The sequence below is a fragment of the Tyto alba genome, unplaced genomic scaffold (genome assembly GCF_018691265.1).
Source record: "Tyto alba isolate M040663 unplaced genomic scaffold, T.alba_DEE_v4.0 Super-Scaffold_42, whole genome shotgun sequence".
Lineage (NCBI taxonomy): Eukaryota > Metazoa > Chordata > Aves > Strigiformes > Tytonidae > Tyto > Tyto alba.
In genome coordinates this window covers 30,565,882-30,586,654 of record NW_024881318.1, presented here as the reverse complement: position 1 = coordinate 30,586,654, position 20,773 = coordinate 30,565,882, and the positions used below count along the sequence as shown (strand labels likewise).

Sequence of the window (20,773 nt, the reverse complement as noted above, 5' to 3'; positions counted from 1 at the left end):
CTAGAGTCAAAAGAAACTTTAAAACAATAATTAGGTTTTGAGAAATAGCTGCAGTGCTTGATATTCTTATTTGCACAGAGCATTGGTTACATAGAAAGATAAGTTTTATACAGGATACTTATTTAGGAATCAAACTAGAGACATTCAATCAGCTTAACACACTATCCTCTTCTACGTAATCTCTGAAGTGACTCTCAATATTACTGTTACGCAACAGTACTTAATCATAAAAATACAAAGTAAATTCCCCTTATGTCAGAATAAAATATCTAGAGCTTCAGGAGATGCACCCCAAGACGGAGCTTAAATCACAAAAGTCTCCCTTGAAGTGCACATCATTAAGACATTTTTCAAGTATCAATACCTGTTCTTCCATTTTATCCTGTCTATCAAGAGCAGCTTCAACAGCATCAAAGAATTCTTCTTCATTAATCAGACTATTTGGACCCTCCTAGAGCACAAGAAACAAAACTAGTTCAAGATTTTGGAGACATGAGAGTTCCACTTCAGTTTAATATTAGACATACGTATTTATATATTAGGCATATAACTGATGAAAGCAATTTTCTTCTACAGACCTCAAATATTTTCACCAATATTCTTAGACTACAATTCCTTCAAAAACTCTACCTGTTAAAGGAAGTTACTCCCTTTAACTACAATTTAGGGATAGTTGTATAAGGAAGAACAAAAAAAACCCCACAAAACAGGAAACTGAGTAACAGTGTCAGTATGCTTTGACATCAGGTTTAGGTTTTAATTAACATGTATCTTCTCTTTAAAATCATTACAGTATGTCAGTAAAGTACACATATTAGCATAATTGTGTAGACAGACTCCTTCCAAGTATTCCAATGCCTTAGGGCTCAAAGCAACAATAGAAGACAAAATTCTGGGGATACCTATTGAAAATTTTTGGAAAGAACATTTTAACACTAAACAGCAGGCAGAGTTGAGTCAACTATTAAAAACTCAATGGTAATTTCAGAAAATTAGGTTTATTGCTTTTACTGTATTGTGAAACAAGCTGGTCTAGCAAATTTCAAAAAACTATTTTACCACAGCGATACTTAGGAGAAGAAGCTAGGTTCACAACCAGGTAGACAAAGTCCAACTTCCTATACATCTTTTTCTTTGACAGTGTATGCCTCAGTCACAACAGCAAACCTAAACTCAAGTATCTTTTAAGTATCTCAACATATTAATACTATTTCTCAGTCTGTGATTGGTAAGAAGAAACATGTTTGATTAATGTGCATGAAAGGGTCAAGTTCTTAAAAATCATTCTGAATGCATTATAGGTGCATTAGCTTAAATTATTATTCAGAAAGTGGTTTAAGCACCTTAGAATTTGACTACATACCTCAACTGAGGAGGAAACTGCTGAAATATGTAATTTAACAGATTAAAGGAACCTAAAATCACTGAACTTGTCAACACAATTTCAAGTGGCAGTGACAAGTTAAAAAACTATTAAAAAGCAAAGTACAAAACTATTTCATATAAGCAGTATCAAACGTACAAGAAAAATAATCAAAAATCAACACAAATATCTGTAAGCAAAATACTTTATACAAAAGCAGAACATCGAAGCCTGAGGTGAACACAGACTTCCATTCTCAAAAAATTAAGAACTAAGATTCTTCATAGAGTTTATTTTTTCCACCTTGGAAACTGAAAGAAGTGGCATGAACACGTTTGTACAAACCAAACACCTTGATTCATACACCCCTTTCCTTGCTTTGAGAAACATACAGATCTTTAAAAATCATAGTGCTTTTAAAAATTTCAAAGCAGAATTTGTACCTCATAGTCTGGTCCTCCAAAGTGGGACTTTTTCTTCAATTCTGTCACAGCATTTTTGTATGCTTCTTCAATTCTTCTCCTTTTCTCTATCTCCTGTAAATTTACACAATCATGTGATGCAGTGAGAATGAATTGACTGGTAATAGTCAACATGTCAATAAACTGAATGACCAGTATAGCTTTTTTCCAAGTAACAACTGCAAAGCTGCTGATTTTCTGAATTTATTTCCATGCGTACATTATATGTGCTCATATACATGCATATATAATACAGATCCTGCTGAGCTACCTACCTTGAGGATATCTTCCTTAAGTTCTGTGGAAGAAGCTAGATAAGCAAGCAAAAACTGGTATCTAGTTTAAGCATAGGTATTCATGGTCCATTGAGGGTCAGACTTTCTATCTGACTGACAGTTTATATAAAACTTCCTTGACACAGATGCTTGGGCAGTGATAACAAAGGGTGAAAAGTAAGACTGGTAAAAAGCTAACCTGTCGAATGTGGTGAGATACTAATGAGTCACAGCATGTAAGTTTGTATCTATAATTAACTGGCATAGGATCAACGTGACTCATTTTGTGAACTCCATGCAGAGACTAACAACTCAACATCACTCTCCCGTAATAGGTGTGTGACTGTACTAGAGCCACTGATGATGTATACCATTGTATATTTTGAATAAAAAAAGTAGTAATGCCAGATCAGATTAAGTCTATTATTTCCTCTGCAAATTATATACACTGCCAGATATTATCAGTGAAAAAAGCTATAAACACTACTGAAATTCTTGCAGGATTCAGCTTTAATACATAAGATGTTTCTTTGTCCCATTTCAGAATCACTTGAAATAGAAGAAAATTAAGTCTTGTGAGTGACAACTGAACGCCACACACTGCTTCTTGCAGATGTGAGTATAATTACTCAATAACCCAATTTGAACTTTAAAGATTCAGTGGAAAATCAGTAAGTAATAGTGAAAGGCTGAGTTTACCAACTGGGAATTTGGTGGTAACATCCACTCTGGAACACATTTTCCAGTTTCTAAAGAAAAGTTGGAAAGTAAAGCAACAGTTTTGATGTAAAACAAAGTAGTATAGTTTTCCACAGGAAAATTATTAGGAAGAAAAGCAGCACTAAAATGAAGACAGTATTGTCTTTATTTGTGAACATAGGCTTTTCCCTTTTGAAACTATTACAAAGAGGCAATAACTGCTAACATGTTTCACAAAACTTTGCACATTTATGTTTTTTGAAAGTAACTAGAGAGTTCTGAAGATGCATAAAGCATGACTTGAGTATAAGTCATTGAGAGAAAGCATAGAAGTTTTACCAGAACACTTGGAATGAAAAACAAAGAGACCCACAACATAATTCCTCCTCCTGCTTACCCCAAATTCCCACACTTTCTGCACTTCAATCTGAAAATTAGTGGTAATTTACATGTATCAAAAGACAGCTCTCTGTATGTGCCAGCTTCTCCTGGCTACAACATTAAATGATGTATAAATTGGGAATCTGTTTGACTGGACAGCAGAAAAATTACCGGTGTATTACAACTGTAAAATTTATTGAGACATTAAAGTTAAAATTGTCAAGAGTGTACAAAATAAGCTACTTAAGGTAAAATTTAATGTTCAAAAGATAAGTTCTCATTAATAGCAATTAGTAAGATCAAAGGAAACAAGAATAGAAAAAAAGTCACTGTAGTCAAGATAAGGCAGCCATCATCACAAGTATTTTGTTGCAAACAAAACAATGGACCAAATACTAGAGATCAAATAATTTCCTTGTTTATCCATTTTAAGACACATCTATTTTAAAATACATTCAAGAGGCTAATACTGAAAAATATACTTCACTGGAAAAATAAAACATCAAGCTCAAGATCTTTACAGATAAGAGTAAAATGTTGAAAGAAAAGCTGTAACTATAATTACCTTTAGATAACATTACATGCTTTTGTATTAATTTTATTCTGGCTGACTGTTTTGGTAGCAGGAAGAAAACTAGATATAGAACTCTAAAACTACAATCATTAAGTGGTTCTTTGAACAGTCTCCTTAAAAATTGAAATATGTTTTTATAATAATTTCTTGTTTTCAAAGGTTTAGAAATAGTTTCCAACCTTCAGAAAGTAACTTAAATCCCTGTAATAAAAAAAAAAAAAACCCACAACTAAAACAAAAACAAAAAGGGAGTTTTAAAGATGCTCACTTCATAACATTGCAGTCATCTCCAGTCAAACTGTAGTCACCTCCAGATTCAACAAATTCTACTGAACTTCAGCTTTTTTAATATGAGAAATCTTTTAGGACAGCTACCATTTTGAAACATACTTGCTTCAAGTTCAGCAGACATAAATCTATCTTGCTTCTTTAGGCTAAGTTAGCCCTGTGCAAGATGGAGACTGTGTAATTTTGTGAAGTAGCAGAACTCTCACTAAGCACCTTTGTGTGTTGCTGTTAAGTAAAAGGCAGTTCTGAAGCTAGTGGAGTGAGGAGGCTGGACAGGAGAGTGAGCTGGATTACAGTGGCATTTGTACTACTTGTAAAACTCTCATTGATTTTAGCTGCTGACAGAAATCTTACTCTTCCTGTGACAAACCTGCACAGTGAAGAGCTAGCAGCATGAATCTGCTGACATGCAAAGGACAAACTTGATGCTGCCCATTTAAACTCTGCTAGATGGTCTTCTGCAGACACTTGACAGACTTTTAAGAGCTCTAAAACCCTCCCATCTATAACAAACACAAACAGCTGCCCAATTTCATGTAATTTTCCCCTCCAATTTCTCTTAAGAGAAGGTATTCTGAACTTTCTCATCTCAATATTTACTTCCTTTTCAGAGCAGTTTAGATACATATCCAAGAAAACCAAGAAGTAAAAAGATCAACACCATTCTCCACCCACATCTATTTATCATATGACAGAGCAATGTTTTTGGCTCAGGCTCATACTTACAGAAGATACTCTCATAAAGCCATGTTTAACCACTAAAACAAGAAGGAAAACAAAAGCAGCTCTACAGCTGAAGTGTCATAGTGGTAGCAGAGGCCTGAATATAGTCAGCTGCTGTCTTTAAGGGCGTAGGTGTCAAGGTGTTGGTCATGGGAGGAGGCCAGGGGCTGCCCTGTGTGAGACACGGGTGGTTCTGGTCAGACCCACAGCAGTACACAGATGAGCCCATCCATCATGAGTGTGGCACCTCTCTGAAAAGGTATTTTAAAAAAAAAAAAAACACCCTGGGAACAAAAAGTGAGAAACAACAGAGGAGATGCCAAGGCCAGAGAGGAGGAAGAGCCACTCCAGGGCAGAGAACATATCCACTCTGCAGCTCATGAAGGACCCCATGCTGGAGCAGAGGGACAGTTCCTCGAGGAACCGTCTCCTGTGGAGGACCCACGCTACAGCAAATTTTTCCCAGAGGACTGATGCTCTACAGAAAGAACATGCACTGGAGCAGGGAAAAAGTGTGAGGGGGAAGGAATGATAGATATTACAAGTTTTGGACTGACTGTAACTCCCCATTCCTCATTGTATACTGCCTGGGGCTAGAAAGCAGTGGGTAGAGGGGCCTACAGTGAAGGGGTGAAGTTGTGCTTGGGAAATGGGGGAAGAAAGCTGTTTTAGTGTTTATCTATTTGTTTCCCATTAGATTTTCCCCAAGTCCAGAACGTTCCACCATGACAAGAACCAGTAAGCAGTTTCCCTACCTTTCTCTTAACCCATGAGCTTTCTCACCCTACTTTTACCCCTAAATCTATATTCAATTAAATTAAAATCTCCTCTTCCAAATGGCTAGAAATTAGAGGAATACAAATTAAAGTATATTATATTAGAATTAAAATACTTTACCATGAGCATGGTGTAAACCCCAGAAAATTCCACTGACAAATGTGACTTAAAAAAAAGGTGCATGTTTAATAAAGCAGAGCAATGTAAAACCTCAAAGGTTTTAAAAGCTTTTGTTATTTTAACTTCTAGGAAAACAAGTCCAAATAAGCTTATAAGACCCTTTAAAATATATTTACTCAGGCTGCAAGAGATATCAGCAAAATGAAACCCAAAATGAAATTTAGGTTTGGATTTGTTAACCACTTGGAGCTAAAATAGTGTGCTTTAAAGTTAGTCCACAGAAGAAGAAAAAAGCAACAAATAACTCATCTCAATTAATTCAAATTCTATATTAAACATATTATTCTGTATTAACATATACTAACATAGGGGTAAGAAAAATACAGTTAATCCATGCTCTAAGGAAAGACTGATAAACAAGAGTGAGCTGTGTATGATGAGCCCAAAGATTCAAAGAATCACAGATTCACAGAATAGTTTTGGTTGGAAGGGACCTTAAAGATCATCTAGTTCCAACCCCCTGCCACGGGCAGGGACACCTTCCACCAGCCCAGGTTGCTCCAAGCCCCGTCCAACCTGGCCTTGAACCCATCCAGAGAGAGGGCAGCCACAGCTTCTCTGGACAACCTGTGCCAGGGTCTCACCACCTTCAGAGCAAAAAGCTTCTTCCTTATATCTAATCACAATCTATCCTCTCTCAGTTCAAAACTGTTATCGCTCATCCTATCACTACACTCCATGACAAAGAGTCCCTCCCCATCACTCTTGTAGGCCCCCTTTAAGCACTGGAAGGCTGCTATAAGGTCTCACTGGAGTGGAGCCTTCTCTTCTCCAGGGTGAACAATCCCAACTCTCTCAGCCTGTCCTCATAAGGGAGGTGGTTCCAGCCCCCAAACATCTTCATGGCCTCCTCTGGACCTGCTCCAGCAGGTATATGTCCTTCTTATGTTGGGGGGCCCAGAGCTGAACACAGCACTGCAGGTGGGGACTCATGAGAGGGGAGTAGAGGGGGAGAATCCCCTCCCTTGACCTGCTGGCCACACTTCTCTTGTTACAGCCCAGGACACGGTTGGCTTTCTGGGCTGTGAGGGCACATTGCTGGCTCATAGTCAATTTTCCACCCACTAACACCCCCAACTCCTTCTCCGCAGGGCTGCTCTCAATCCACTTATTGCCCAGCCTGTGTTTGTACATGGGATTGCCCCAAACCATGGGCAGACCTTGCACTTGGCCTTCCTGAACTTCATGAGGTTCACCTTGGCCCACCTCTCCAGCCTGTCCAGGTCCATCTGGATGGCATCCCTGCCCTCCAGCGTGTCGACCGCACCACACGGCTCAGTGTCATCCACCAACTTGCTGAGGGTGCACTCGATCCCACTGTCCATGTCGCCAACAAGACGTTAAACCGCGCCAGTCCCGACAGCAACCCCTGAGGAACGCCACTCGTCACTGCTCTCCACTCGGACATCGAGCCATAGACCACGACTCTTTAAGTGTGACCATCCAGCCAATTCCTTATCCGCTGAGTGGCCCATCCGTCAAATCCATGTCTCTGCAATTTAGGACGAGGATGTTGTGTGCAGGACAGCATCAAATACTTTGCACGAGTCCAGGTAGCTGACAACAGTTGCTCTTCCCTTATCCACCAACGCTGTAACCTCGTTGTGGAAAGTCACCAATTTGTCAGGCACGATTTATCCTTAGGAAAGCCGTGTTGGCTGCCAACAGTCACCACCTGATTTTCTGTGTGCCCTAGCACAGTTTCCAGGAGGATCTGCTCCACAGTCTTGCTGGAGACAGGGGTGAGACTGACTGGCCTGTAGTTCTGCGGGTCTTCCTTTTTTCCCCTTTTTAAAAGTGGGGGTTATGTTCCCCCTTTTCCAGTCAGTGGGAACTTCATCAGACTGCCAGAGCTTCTCAGATATGGTTAGTGGCTTAGCCACTTCATCCACCAGTTCCCTCAGGACCCACGGATGCATCTCGTCACGTCCCATGGACTCGTGCACCTTTGGGTTCCTTACATGGTCTTGAACCTGATCTTCTCCTACGGTGAGCACTTCTTCACTCTCCTGGTCCCCGCCTCTGCCTTCTGCGTCTTGGGCGGTCTGGCTGGAGCCCTTGCTGGTGATGACTGAGGTGAAAAAGTCATTGAGTACCTCAGCCTTCTCCATATCCAGGGTAACCAGGTCTCCCATTTCCTTCCAGAGAGAGCCCATATATTTCCCTAGTCTTCCTTTCACCACCGATGTACCTGTAGAAGCCATTTTTTCTCACCCTTGATGTCCCTGGCCAGATTTAATTCTACCGGGGCTTTGGCCTTCCTAACCTCATCCCTGGCTGATCAGGCAATTTCTCTGTGTTCCTCACAGGCCACCTGTCCTTACTTCCACCCCCTCTAGGCTTCCTTTTTGTGTTTGAGCTTCTCCAGGAGCTCCTTGTTTATCCATGCAGGCTTCCTGGTGTTCTTACCCGAGTTGTTCTTTGTGGGGATGCACCGCTTCTGAGCATGGACGAGGTGATCCTTGAGTATTGACCAGCTTTCCCGGGCCCCTCTTCCCTCCTGGGCTTTATCCCACGTTACTCTGCCAAGCAGATCCCTGAAAAGGCCAAGGTCTGCTCTCCTGAAGGCCAGGGCAGCAAGCTCGCTGTGCGCCCTCCTCGCTGCCGTGAGGAACTCCACCATTTCATGGTCACAGCAGCCAAGGCTGTTCCTGACCTTCACATTCCCCACTAGCCCCTCCTTGTCAGTGAGAGCAAGGTCCGGCACAGCACCTCTCCCCGTCGGCTCCTCTACCACTTGGAGAGGGAAGTTATCATCAGTGCATTCCACGAACCTCCTGGGTTGCTTAGGCCGGGCTGTGCTGTCCCTCCAACAGAATATCGGGATGGCTGAAGTCCCCCACGAGGACCAGGGCTTGTGAACGTGAGGCTGCTCCTGTCTATACAGTGCCTCATCCACTCGTTCTTCCTGGTCAGGTGGCCTGGAGCAGCCCCCACTAAAGTGTCTCCTGCCCCTGGCTCCCCTTTAATCCTGACCCGTGAGCTCTCGGTCAGCTCCTCGCCCATCCCCAGACAGAGCTCCGTGCACTCCAGCTGGTCACACTGACATGGAGGGTGGCACCCCCATCTCATCTCCCCTGCCTGTCCTTCCTGAAGAGCCTGTACCCTTCCATTCCAGCACTCCAGTCAGCGGAGCCATCCCACTTTGTCTCCCTCATGCCAATAAGATTGTAAACCTGTAGGCATGCACAGACGTCTAATTCCTCTTGTTTGCTCTCCATGCTACATGCATTTGCATAGAAGCATTTAAGTTGGGCCTCTGGTGAAGGTGACTTACTGTCACTTCCTCTGTGCTGCTCTCACGCTACTCTGTGACCCCTTCTCCATGCTCTGGGAATCTATTGCTGGTACTGTCATCAAACTGGTAGGAGTGGAATGGATTGAGGTTCCCCTCCCCCAGCAACTTTAAAGATCTCTTCTGAGAAGATTTCTGTGGGGGGCGTCTAACAGTAGCCTTCCAATATCTCCAAGGAAGTCACAAAGAAACTGAGCCAGCTTCTTCACAGCAGTCTATACTGGAAGAATGAACATCAATAGCAGATAGTGGAATATGAGTTATTCCAACTGCATATAAGCAAAAACTTTTTTCACTATAACAGTTACACAGCAGAACAAAAATGCTGTGCAGCCTCCAGCCTTGGAGACTGCCAACCAGACTTGATAAAGCTGTGAGCAACCCAGTTTGATGTCAAACTTTCCTTCTGCTAAGCAGGAGGTGGGAGAGAGACCGACCTTTTGAGGTCTCTAGTCCAACCTGAATTACCCTATGATTTCATGAACAAGCTTCAAGTTTTGGATCTTCTGTAATTCCTCCAGCTACTTAGATGGATCAGTAAAAAACTGAGTGTTTACAGAAGTCATAATACACTTAGGACCAAGCTTTTGACTTATAGACAAAAAAGAACAAGGAGACAGGCAACTATTCAAGCATGATGTATTTCTCTGAATACATTCAGTTTTTGAATTGCGTACCAATAAAACATATAGAGTAAGTTCTGAAGTGTGATATACAGCACATGAAAACACGTTATATGAAAACCAAGAGACAACAACAGTTAGAGGACTGCACAGGACACCAGCCAGTGATGGCAGGATTCTAGAAACGAAAGCCAAGTACAACCTAGCCATGTCTCCAGCACATTTCATGAGAGGAAACACTGCTGCTTTCAAGCTGATGTAGTGGTTGAGTAGGCTTAGCATAAACTATCACTGCCATTAGAATCAGATATTCTAATACTGCACACCTAAGGAAATGTAACCATTTAGTATACAACATGACTTAATCTCTTCAATCTCTTAAAGGAAAGTGAAATAATTGCATCTTAAAGAGACATTTAAGTTAGAACTGGTTGTTCTCAGTATTGTCACCATGTCATCACAATTAAAACATTTCAGAGATTTGCACATCATTTTGCAAGCATGGATAATTAGGTGTCTCTGAGAATGCTGCAAACAACAGACTTATTACTATGGAATACTGTCAGGCTTTCTACAGTAGTCCTATATTTTTTACATCTATCTGAATAAGGGCTGGAAAAGAAAGAGTATGATGAGTAATGTTACTACATCACCAGTCAAGATAAGGCTTTAATGTTTCATAGCAGTAATAATGAAAGCACCTAAAATAAATGCTGTACATAAAAACAAAAGCAATGCCTGGAATAAAAACGTTAACAAGAGCTCATTTGAAATTTCAATTTCAAGCTAAAGAAACTTTTTTTTCAGCAAAAGGAAAATTATCTTACCTTATCTAGCCTTTTTTGCCAGCTTTCTTCACGTTTTACCATGAGTTCAATACAATGAGAGAGTGTAGCAAGTATTCCAGCAGTAGTTGCCTTGAAAGTTATAGCTTCTCCTTTAAAGTCTATGCCATTAATTCCTTTGGGTGTCACATGCGGAAACACTAAAACCAAACATGAATCATTCACTGATAGCTGCCTTTAACTCAAACAAGCATTTTACATGCATGCTTTATACCGTCTGAAGAAAATATACTAGGTAGAAAGTTAATTTAAAAATAGAAGTAAAAAGTGCTGATAATTTTCAGTTATCCACAGGATATGGAAAAATATTTAAAAGGAGGAACACAACTCTTCAGCTTCATCTTGCTACACTGTATTTCAAGTCAGCTTGTAATGCTGTATTACTCTGCACTCTGCAAATCATGTGGGTGGAGGGAGTGGTAATACTTTGTAACAATAGCAGTTTGACAGCTTGAAGTGGGGCCTAATTAACAGAGAGCAACTTTAAAACATATCTGATACAACACCAAGAACGGCACAATTTCCAAATGCAATCAAACCCAAAATGTAACATTTAAGGTTGCTTTAAGAAGGTAATTACAGATTTAAAGTAAAAAGGTATGATATAAAAGTATCAAGTGTGTTGAATTATCCAAGTACTGTGGATTTTGCAGTTCTAAGAACTACTACTGCATGCTGTCAAATTAGCCATCTGTTGCTAAGGCTATTTAAACAAGTCATTTAAATTGTGTGACAAAAAAAGTACCTATTATATGTCAAATTCGTATGTAGGTTGACATAATAACAAATCCAACACTACACATTAATGTCAGAAAGTATTAGAAAGCAGAAGTAACACTCATGTTGAAGCTGACTGAGCCCAGCAAGTTAAAGTAACTCCTGCTATGCCATGTGGTGAGCTAATGACTTACCACATAGCTGGGTATCACTTTTTCCCCCAGTGTGTCAGTTTGTCAACATGCCACTGTTATGGTTTAAAAAGTACAAATAAATATTTGTGTAAGTTTATAAAATATCTGTCTGCAAGGGCAAAGCAGAGCTTTCAAGCAGTTCAGCTCTTGTAGGGAAGAGAAATGCAATTGCTGTTCTCTAATGATAGACCACAGCATCTATACTTCGGGAACAGAAAGCAATCTTCACATGGTCTTAAGCAATGATTTATGTCTCTAGAGGTTTTATGTGCCCTCCTTTCAAGAGGAGTCAAACTATTTTTCAAACATGATTACAGACCACACGCTACTTCAAATACCTCAATAAGCATACATACGATGGTAGAATACCACTTATTTTTTGTTTCATCTTAGTGAAGAATAATCCCTAAAAGGTAAAGATGATGAGGGCCGGAGGAAAAAAAAAAAAAAAAAAAGAGAAAGAAAAATCTGTTTCAGAAACAATAATGGGCAGAGCAGCTCTCCCTCCCCCTACCAGCTGCAGAGGGAACATGGAGGAGGCTGAGACTGAAAGTGGTACAAGCTAGCAAGGAGGCGATGCAGTAGATTCACTGAGAATAATGAAAATCGCACAAGAGCTTTACCCATAACACTTCACAACTGAAAAATACAGTTTATACTAATAATTTGCCCCTGTTGGTGTAGACTGTGTTCACATGCAGGCTTACCAACACAGTATAATGCTTACAGATGTGATTTTTCTCTCAATTATGGAACATGCTAGACATGCTGAAAAAATTATCAGTGGCTGCAATAGTGTATCATTTCAGGAAGTTCTATGATTTTAAGGGAGATGCAGCAACACAGCCTTGTCTCCTGTAAAAAAGACAGCTTTTGTTTCTGGATATCTTTACATCTCAGCTACTGCTCATTAATGCTTCCATAAAGTTTCAGCCATCATATATTCTAAGTCCTTCTTTAATGACTAGTCTCAACGTCACAGTGTTACATGCAGAGCTTGCAGTTTTAAAGACAGTGTCCACAGTTCCTTTCAGCCATTATAATTGTGGGCAAAACAATTTGTTGCAGAAAGATGGAAAACCTGTTTCTTTGAAGAGATGGTCACTCAAAGGATTCCTTGTGATGAATGGCAGTATACTGATTCATTTGTAATCACAGGAGGAATCTGCTTTCCCAGAACATGTCAGAAGATGATTTCAAGCCTCAATTCAGTAACAGTTGAGCTTTAACACATTAGAAGTATTTGTCATGAGATTTTCTATTTGCAGAGCCCGAATATCTTTCCTATTACTTTTTTATGCTTTTTTCATGCCAGCTACAGATTGAGTGTTTCAAAATGAAATCTGGCATCAGGAGATCTATATAGTTCAAGACAAAGGCTAATAGGAAAGTGTTCTTACCATTGTAACTGCTCTTCTAGCTTGACTATCAAACTGCAAGCAGCCAAGTGAAAAAAGCAGCAGGATGATTTTTCTCCTACTCTAACTTCAATTTCAACATCTTCTAAGTGCTTCCTTTTTAATTATCTTGGTTTTAAGCATTTTGATTTATTTTTGATTTGTTTTCTCTTGCCTTTCATGTATAGGATTTTTCATACCGTGCTTTAGCGTTCAACAGCTCTTTAGCCCTTCTCTCCTACACCTCTATGTCTCTTATGACAGATCAGTTTTCCCTTCTTGTTCCTCAGATTCTGTTTGTAACACTTTTCCAGCTGTCCCAAACATCATGTGTTTGATCAAATTGGTTTCCAGTGAAACAGAAGATTATTTTGAAGACACTAAGTAGAAGGACGTTCCTTTACCTTTTTTGCTTTTATGCCACCATAACATCTTACATCACTAAATAAAGTGAAAAAGAAGCCTTCAGGTGCACAACCCATTTTTTGATACCTACTGTTGTTGATCATCTGTGGATAGCAGTAGGATCAATATGATCAGTTTTCCTTTAAGAACCACCCCATTATTTCAGCAATACTTTGATGAATATTCTTTCTCCATTCAAAGCACAAGAATCCAGCATAAATCCCACTGTGTTTTACATCAAACTTCTCTCCTTCAGCTTCTGTATCATTTCCATCTTTATAGTTCCAGTAAAAAAACCACCTTCTGTCTTCAAAGAGGTTCCTTAAGTAGATTTCACCTGCTCTTCATATTCTTACATAACTTAAATTCAAATACACTCATTTTCCTAAGCAGATGGGATCAGAACACTTCCTTATCAAAATTCTACATTCTTAGAATATAATATCTCAATGGGTAAATGTGAATCAGCCAGGCTCTCCCTGGGTGTTTTATACAAATGATCATTGTTTCAGTTACCAGATTTTTTAATTGGGAAGTGATCAATAAATTTAAATACCTTCATAGTACTCTTCCTAGCTCTTCACTCTAACATCCTAGAGAACACAGAAAAGAAAAAGCCTCCCTATCCAAAATGTCTTCAGAGTAGTACATAAATCTCTATAATCATGTTAATTTTTCCCTACCATCCAGGGAAGGTGCAAAAGGAAACAAATTTCAAAAGACAGTGTGAATATGGTCCCTTAAGTCAGCCTTAAATCTACTGATTTGAGCATTAGATTGATGTGTAGTGGTTTGAACAGTAGGCTCAAACACTCCTCCTTATCATAGTAGGCTAAATAATAGGTTGAACCCATGCTTCTCACTTCCTAGATCACTGACTGCAGAACAGCCCCATAATAAACAGGCAACCATTTCTCAGCTACTGCTAAAAAGATTATTCCAGTCCTTCCAAGACTGGATAGGGACTTCAAGAAAGGAAATGAGAAATTGAAGAATCTTAACAGCTGCTTTGAGGCAATGCTTCTGAAAATGGTCAAGATGAAGTTAAATCTTCCATTACTAGTTAGTCTGAGTAGTTTTCTGCCCAATACATGGGCATGACAGTGTCAATCTGAGACATTTACTTCCACCACTGCTTCACTTACTACCTTTGATTGTACCTTAGGGCAGAGACTTTACGTTTTAATTTCTAATCAAGCTTTGCAGCACTGAGCTACTAAATATTTAATGGATTAATCCTTAGAAATCAAACTGAGGCTCAGAAAGACTAAAATGGAGATAAAGCTTTTCATAGAAATAATTGATGGAAAGTAAATTTAATGGACTCAGAAATCCTAACAACTGGAATTAGACGTTCTGCAAAAAGCAAGTGGTTGCAGAAATTATTTTCTGTCGTGAGGTATAGTGTGTTTATATACAGGTACCCACAATACATAGCAATTTCTTAGCATCTAAGTTCCCAAAGACTTGATACAGAACTTTTTACAGGAGGAATATGGACATAACTTCAAACTCCTGTTAAACAGGTAATGAAAAAAATAAAAATGAAGTTACTTACTTTGCATTTAAATATTCTAAGATGACCAGATGTACTAAAAATACAGACTTCCCTAGTGACATTCCCCATGTCGTATGTGCATATATAGCAGATAGACCAGAAGAATGTAGATATGAAATGTTCTAGAAGTAAATTAAGCTGAAACTCCTACATGATTCTACAAAAATTAAGTTTGACAAAGACAACTCTTTCAAAATGAATCATGCATTAAAATTAAATTCTCACTTAACATGTTTTTAAAGAAGGCTTTTCAGTCTTCTGAAATTTGTTCTGACTCAATAGGCCTCAAAAAAAGATACACTTATGTATACAGTAGGGTTAGTGGAACTGTGCACTTGCTTACAGGTGAGTGTTGCAAGCTTGTTTATCTTTGATAAGAGGCAAGAAAGAATTATTCAAAACTTCAGGATTATATGCTACTCCACCTCTGAAATCAGCATTACAATTAATCCTCAGTAGAGCAAGCACTTCATATAATTGAAAAAATCTACTCATATGATGAATTCTGGAAGTATCCAGAAAGCTCCTTCCATTTCCTTTCCTCATAACAGTTTTGGCTATACCCTAGAGAGAGCACTTAAATATGGCAAGGAAATGTGAAACACATGGGGACAACAGCCAATTAAAAGCAAAACAGAAGAGACAGAAAAGGCTTATTTTGCTCATATATTTTCCAGGTTATTGATGAAAGTGCTTACATTTTTAAAAACATTTTTGCTGAGTACCTTGGGAGATTCCATCAGATCTTAAACTGGAGGTAGTGCAACTTCAAAGTTCTGCAAATCAAAGTCTAAGAAATACCTTAGAATTGTCAACATCTAGGGAATGTAAATACTGAAATATTTTAGTCAGGAAACAAGACAAAATCTAAGAAGAATGCAAATAGATTTTAAACTCATACACAACTTCTGCCAGACCAGAGGTATCAGACTGTTAGAACAGCAAGACTTGCAAGAGTTCTTTACATGCACTGCATGAATGTGGTGAATACAGTAACTAGATCATATGAGGTAAGAATAAAAATCAGAATTGTGTTCATCGTAACAATGGGAAACACGGCAAAAAAGTGATAAAATTGTGATGAGTGAGAATCAGTAACAGTGTTGACTTAACTGTTATGTAGCCAGAGAACTTGGAAAAAACATATTGGGACATACCTAACCAGAAAAATGTTGTTGCTCCACCACACTCCTAAAGTAGATTACACTTGCAAGAAAAACTGCAGTTACCTGTTACAAATCTCAGTTCCCAATATCTGACAGATGCAGCCTCCTCAATGGAAATTTGTAATGAAACTTGCTTTGGACAAAGAATAGGACATCCCAGTTTGACAAGCTTGCATTAATATTTGTGTGAATTAAGAGTAACTCAAAATCATGAAAAGCAGCTAGTAAACAACATAAGAACCTCCTGTCACGTACATTTAAATAACTGTTCTTGCTGTTCTCTGCTTAGAAAAGAGCATAAATACCTATCTTATATCAGTCTTATCATCATACCATTCATATGAATTTTCAGTGACCAAGTTGGGTCATACTTACATTTTTCCTTACTGTTGTTACTGTTATGTAAAAAATCCCCATCAGAACGCATTGTAGGAAAATCATCTTCATCATCTTCTACCACTAAATTTGAGAGAGAGCATGTTACAAGAATGGTAAAGCTTTTCTAATTCTTCAGTGTGCAATAAAGAATTAAGAGCATCTTCATGGCCAAGCAGAATTTAAGATTTTTTCCTATAAGTCATGAACACACACCCTGCTTTTTTTTCGACCCAAGACCACTATCCACATTACTGTCAGAAACCATCAGGGCACAAACATTGCTCAGTATTGAAATTTAACACTCGATTCTATGGTAAGAACAACTTTGTTTTGATGTTATAATTGGATAAGCAGGGAGCCACAATTCGGCACCTACCTACTCTTCCACACTTTAAAGTTTGCAAAGAAGTGGTATTGTACATATCTACTGCTTTCTTACTACCAAAGTTACAGACTGCCAGAACAAACCCAAGGATGAATGTAAATGCATTAGGAGAGTGCACGGATGTGACAAAAACATGTACTCTGAGAAGAGCTATTCAGAGATATGTAGACATCCACACCTGGGTCTACTAAGGATTCAAGGGTGCACTCAGTGCTCTACTTCCAGGCAATACATCTTGGGAGCATTCAAAATGGCAGCACCTTTGCCTTCTTAAAATAGTGTATTGTTTCTATCAAAACTAATATCCTACTGTTTTGTTTGTTTTTTTTTTTTTTTTTTTTTAAATAAAAGCTAAGAGACACAGTGATAAACTAACTTGAATTAATCTTATCAGGGTAAACAATTACTGTTTTAGAACACCAAATGCTTAAAAGGTGACAGCTACAGGTTAACATTAAGTTAAGGAGATTTTTATGGGCTTTTTATAGGAATCCAACTTCTGAAATGAAAATAGTTAACACTGTTCATGCAGAAATATCTATGATCCCTATACTACACAGTAAATTTAAGATACATGTTTTATTTGGTTTCAAATGCTGTAGTAACTATTTCAAGCACTATTACTGCGGGAAAACCTAAATTCTGTAGAGACAAAGAGTTTTCAGTAACAGTTTTACCTTTATCCCTCTGGAGTTCATCTTTGGAAACTGCATCTGCACAGGCATCAAAGTATTTCTGTAAAGTATCAACTTGTCTACACAAGATGTCTCTAAAGGTTTCCATTTCTGCAAGTTTCTCACGTAAGCTATGGCCCTTCTGAAAACAGGAGAGGAAAAAATCCTGAAGTTCTTCTACTTACTGAGCAATAGTTCAATGCATAAATAGTAATAAAAAAAATATTTCAGCAGCTATGAAGAACAAATTCAAGTACACTAAGGACGTTTTAGATAGCAGCAGCTATGAAATACAGTTAACGTTAGAAGAATGTAAGAAACTGTATACAAATGTTCCCTACTCACTATGTCCACTGGTCTCAGTTTTTCCTCTTGACTGCATCTGCCACTTTAGAGCATTCAACAAAAGCTCATTAACAATGCGATCTTGCGTGCTACCAACTTTATGCCTATTTCCCAGAAAACAGTCAGCTCTAGTTTAAGATCTTTGTTCCAATCTCTACTCCCCTTTATTGTGTTGCTCCTCTTCTGTCCTCCCAGTACAGCCCACTCGAATTCATGTTAAATGTTTACATGCATGAGACAAGGAAAGCCATCATTTGTCAATCAGTATTAATCAAATCTATCAAGTCAGAGAATCAGCTTTCCTTTTCGCTTAGAGGCCCTGATATTCTGATGAGTAGAGTGAGAAAGGCTAATAAATGTTCCCACAGGTTTGATTTTCTTGCCATTGGAAGGTGACACCACCGTTTAAAAGGGACACCCGCACAGAGGCACAAGAAAGATTCGTGTATGATCTGTTCATCACCATATGATGAATTACTGACACAGTAAACCAAATATGTTTCTCTATAATTGTATGAATGAGTCTTCACGTAAGTTATTTCTTTTCCAGTTGAATGTGTTATTTACACACCAATACTAGGAAAACTTTATTCACTAACCTTGAACGAAGAGGTGGATGTTGCAGAGTATCCACTTGCTCCAGAAACAAGAGATACCATGGAGCCATGGCGTCGTAAACTTGACTCTGATCCATAGCCAGATTCAGACTGAAAAACAAAACACACAAAACCTAGAGTGCTAAGGCTTTTAACAAAAAAGAAATCATGAAAACAAGATTTATGTAACTTCCTCTGAAACCAGTCTACTTGCTTCTTGTCAGGAAGCAGCAGGGGCTTAATAACTCAAATTGTGCCTGCATGTTTAAGATGTTGACGCAGCATCTATGAAGTTACTATGAAACTATTTTGTTATCATAATGATCTGTAAAAAATTACTTAGCTACAATCTATTATGTGCCCCCAAAAGAACAAGGCAACATATATTTAAGGGTTCAAAAAAGGGGCAATGTTCCATTATTTTGGTTTATGTAATCCCCACCAAGCAATTTTCACACAGTGTTCAAAAACCTACAGTACTTTACAATTAATCAGGGGATTAACATGGTTCAATTTGAAGACAGCCTCAGTCAATCTTTACAATCATTCAAATAGTGACATTTTATTTTTAACAGTAACAAAATAGAGATCATAGAAAAACAAACAATTATAGCTATCAAGTTAGGGTTTTTTGGCTTGTTCCAGGCTTCTTTAGCAAAATGTTTATACTGGACTGAAATTATTATTTGAAAATAACAGAAGTCTACATAAAACAATGTGAGATACTAAAAGCAAGATATAAAAGGCAATAATAGTAACTACTTAAAGAATGAAAAAAAAATCTTGATTAAAATAAAAAAGAACTAAAAATACCAATGTTTGACAGATTTCCTCACAAATCAAATAGAAGCAGATATTAAGGAACTGGAAGAAAATATTTCCCTAAAGGTTAATGTAAATGGCTGCCTGTGCATGGCAAAGGAGAAGAAAAAAACCTGGAAGAGAATGTAAGGAATAATCAGATGGTTCAGAGTAATATTTGAAATACTGTTAATATATGAGTTTGATCAAGTAGATAGTGACAACATTGTGAAGGACTTTTAACAGAAATAAGAAAATCTACAGTGGCATAGAAATTCAGATGGGGCAGGGAGAAGAGAAGACAAAACAAATGATATAGAACAAACAAGAAACAACAATGAAATTCTAACTGTTGTACTTTTTATAGAAAAAATTGAAACTGTAGGCTTTGCGAAGGCAGGAGAGTGCTGATAAATCAAGATGCAAATGAACTTAAGAGTATTAAAAGCAAGGAGAAAGCATAAAATGTTGTTTGAAGAGTTGGTTAAAACAGGACAATTTTGACAATACTGCAATGTGTGGGACAATGTATGTATGTCTGGGTTACAAAGGAATAGTGTCAGAGAAGTACAGTTTTAGAGAAACTAAGGTATGAGTGAAAAGAAAAATGTGAGACTCAGAGTTGTCAACATAGCTCCTGAATGCACATGCCTGAGATTATTCAGCAAAACCAAGCAAGGAGCCAAGAGTCAATTTCTAACTGTCCCATTTAAAGAACGAGGTAGAAGACAAGAAGGCATTGAGGAATCAGTACAGAAACAGGATGAGTATCAAAAGCAGAAGTGAAGTTGAAAAATTAGCATGATCAAGAAATTCAAGTGTGGTTAGAAAAAAGTACTCAAAATGTCTTGGTGGAAGAAGGCTAAGTGATCATCAACGTAAAATTTAAAGAGGGTACTTAGAAGTATGAGATTTAATAAGGCACATCTTATGTTCATTGCTTCATTTAGCAAAAAATTAAAAATACTGCAACTTATCTGAACTAGCAGAAATAGAAGTTTATGTTTAATGACAGCTTAAAGTGAAATGATAGAAAAGACAGTTTCCTTAAGTCATACTATAAGGTTATATTAATTTAGTAATTTCTGTTATAAATCATGCATTTGAAGCTATTTTATACTGAGCAACAGTCGTAGAAAAATAGCTATGTAAATATAGCAACCAAAGTGCTAAAAGATCAATTTTTTTAACAATTACTCCTACTATTTGTTTTAAAAACTGGCTTTAAAATATCTATAGGAATAGGCTTTTTGCTAAATACATTCACACTGGATACATGGGGCTTTTTCAGAATATCAGTTCAAGTGCTAAGCAGTATACCCAGCTTTGGTAATGTATTTGGGATATTGGACCACATTTTGAATTGCAATGGAATTCAGTGGAAAGATTATACCTTAACTCACTGGCTTGTATTTTTAAGTATAACAGAAATCAAATAATGAAGATTTGATTAGGTTTTTGCAAATACTCAAGTAAGGGCCTTTGGATCTTTTCAGGGACCTTAAGTCCTCTAAAGGCTCTGTAACTAAAAATGAAGTAGGTAAGGGATTAAAAGTAAGAGTTTTGGGCATACAATTATTTTGTTTCAGAAGTGTTTAATGAGCATAAACCTCAAAAGAACATTTATAAAAAGTCACACATTTTGAAGCATGAAACATTTTTCTTTTAAAATT

At 38.0% G+C, this 20,773-nt stretch overlaps 1 protein-coding gene across 3 annotated transcripts in view; it reads right to left on the bottom strand.

Moving 5' to 3' along the window:
• The window catches only part of CERT1 (ceramide transporter 1), an 81,630-nt gene that overhangs the window by 16,751 nt on the left and 44,106 nt on the right, over positions 1-20,773 (bottom strand). For all 3 annotated transcript variants that reach the window (XM_042804630.1, XM_033009073.2, XM_033009074.2), the window contains 6 exons: positions 18,303-18,410; positions 17,362-17,500; positions 16,297-16,380; positions 10,467-10,624; positions 1,807-1,899; positions 365-451 (listed from right to left, as the gene is read on the bottom strand). In XM_042804630.1, the coding sequence (XP_042660564.1) occupies positions 365-451; positions 1,807-1,899; positions 10,467-10,624; positions 16,297-16,380; positions 17,362-17,500; positions 18,303-18,410 (669 nt within the window). The remainder of the gene's footprint in view (positions 1-364; positions 452-1,806; positions 1,900-10,466; positions 10,625-16,296; positions 16,381-17,361; positions 17,501-18,302; positions 18,411-20,773) is intronic.